This window comes from Oxyura jamaicensis (assembly GCF_011077185.1).
Source record: "Oxyura jamaicensis isolate SHBP4307 breed ruddy duck chromosome 17 unlocalized genomic scaffold, BPBGC_Ojam_1.0 oxy17_random_OJ67697, whole genome shotgun sequence".
NCBI classification, from domain to species: Eukaryota; Metazoa; Chordata; class Aves; order Anseriformes; family Anatidae; genus Oxyura; species Oxyura jamaicensis.
In genome coordinates this window covers 1-1,123 of record NW_023304453.1, presented here as the reverse complement: position 1 = coordinate 1,123, position 1,123 = coordinate 1, and the positions used below count along the sequence as shown (strand labels likewise).

The window sequence follows — 1,123 nt, the reverse complement described above, 5'->3', positions numbered from 1 at the left end:
CCCCTTCCCCTCGCCGGCTCCCCGCTCCTCTCTAAAACGCGACGATGGCCCGAGTCCAGGCTCCCAGGCTCGCCAGCGCCTGCTTGCTGCACAGCTGCCCGTTGAGGGGCTGCTCCGAGTCCGCCTGCTGCCGGCTCACCAGCCCCGTGAAACCGGAGCCGAAGATGGAGATCAAGTTGGAGATGTTGGAAGAGTCCTGCGGGTGCTCGGCGCTGTACTCCTCGAAGCGGGCGCGCTTGGTGCACGGGGCGAAGGGGGGGCCGCCCGCCACCCCGCCTCCCCCCGGCTCCCCTTCCTCCACCCCCTCCTCTTCCTCCTGCCCCGGGTAATACTTGCGCTTGGTGCCCGGTGCGGGCGGCGGGGAGGCGAGCCCCGGTGCCGGCTGGCAGCAGCAGGGGCACTGCGAGCAGCAGTCCTGGTGCAAGTACCCGTTCTCCACCGTGGTCACGACGTGAGTGTCCAAATCCAGCACCGTGGTGCGGCTGCTACAGTGCGGCGCCCCGAAGTCACAGCCGGCGGCGTACAGCAGCCCCGGGGGCGAGCCGGGACCGGGACCGGTGGAGGAAGCCCGGTAGAAAGCCGGGGACGAGTCTCTGCAAGGCGCTCGCTGCAGCTCGGGGGGCGCCGCGCACACGGGCACCTCCAGCAGCTCCGCGCCGCCCCGCACGGCCGAGCAGCTCCGCGCCTCGCGGTCCTGCGTGTCGGGGGGCAGCGGGAGAGCCGCCAGCTCCGGTGGGGCGGCGGCGGAGGCGGCGGGGGGCGGCGGGCAGGCGGGCATGGCGAGGAGCGGGGCGCCGTCGGGGTAGTGCTGCTGGCGGCGGTAGAGCTCGGCGTAGCGCTCGCTCAGGTAGAGCTGCCGGGCGTTGCGGAGCACATAGGAGACGAGCAGGTTCTTGTGGAGCTTGATGCCGCCTCGCTGCGTGCGGGAGCTGTGGATCTTCCGCAGGGAAATACTGATCAAACTCTGCGCATCGAGGGTGCACTCCATCCTCCTCCGGCCCCTCAGCATCTGCTCTCGCCACCCGCGCAGCCAGGCACCCCGGGCCGCATCCACACGGCAAGCCGGGAGGGTGCGGAGGGTTGCAAAAAGGAGGATAAAAAGGCGGATTGGAGGGGAGGGGGG

At 71.1% G+C, this 1,123-nt stretch overlaps 1 protein-coding gene across 1 annotated transcript; it reads right to left on the bottom strand.

Annotated features, from left to right (window-relative positions):
* Positions 1-17: 17 nt before the first annotated feature.
* Positions 18-1,117, bottom strand: IER5L (immediate early response 5 like). Its single transcript, XM_035312537.1, has one exon. The coding sequence runs from the start codon at positions 1,007-1,009 to the stop codon at positions 32-34; it is 978 nt and encodes a 325-aa protein (XP_035168428.1). The 5' UTR covers positions 1,010-1,117; the 3' UTR covers positions 18-31.
* Between the last annotated feature and the right edge of the window lie 6 nt (positions 1,118-1,123).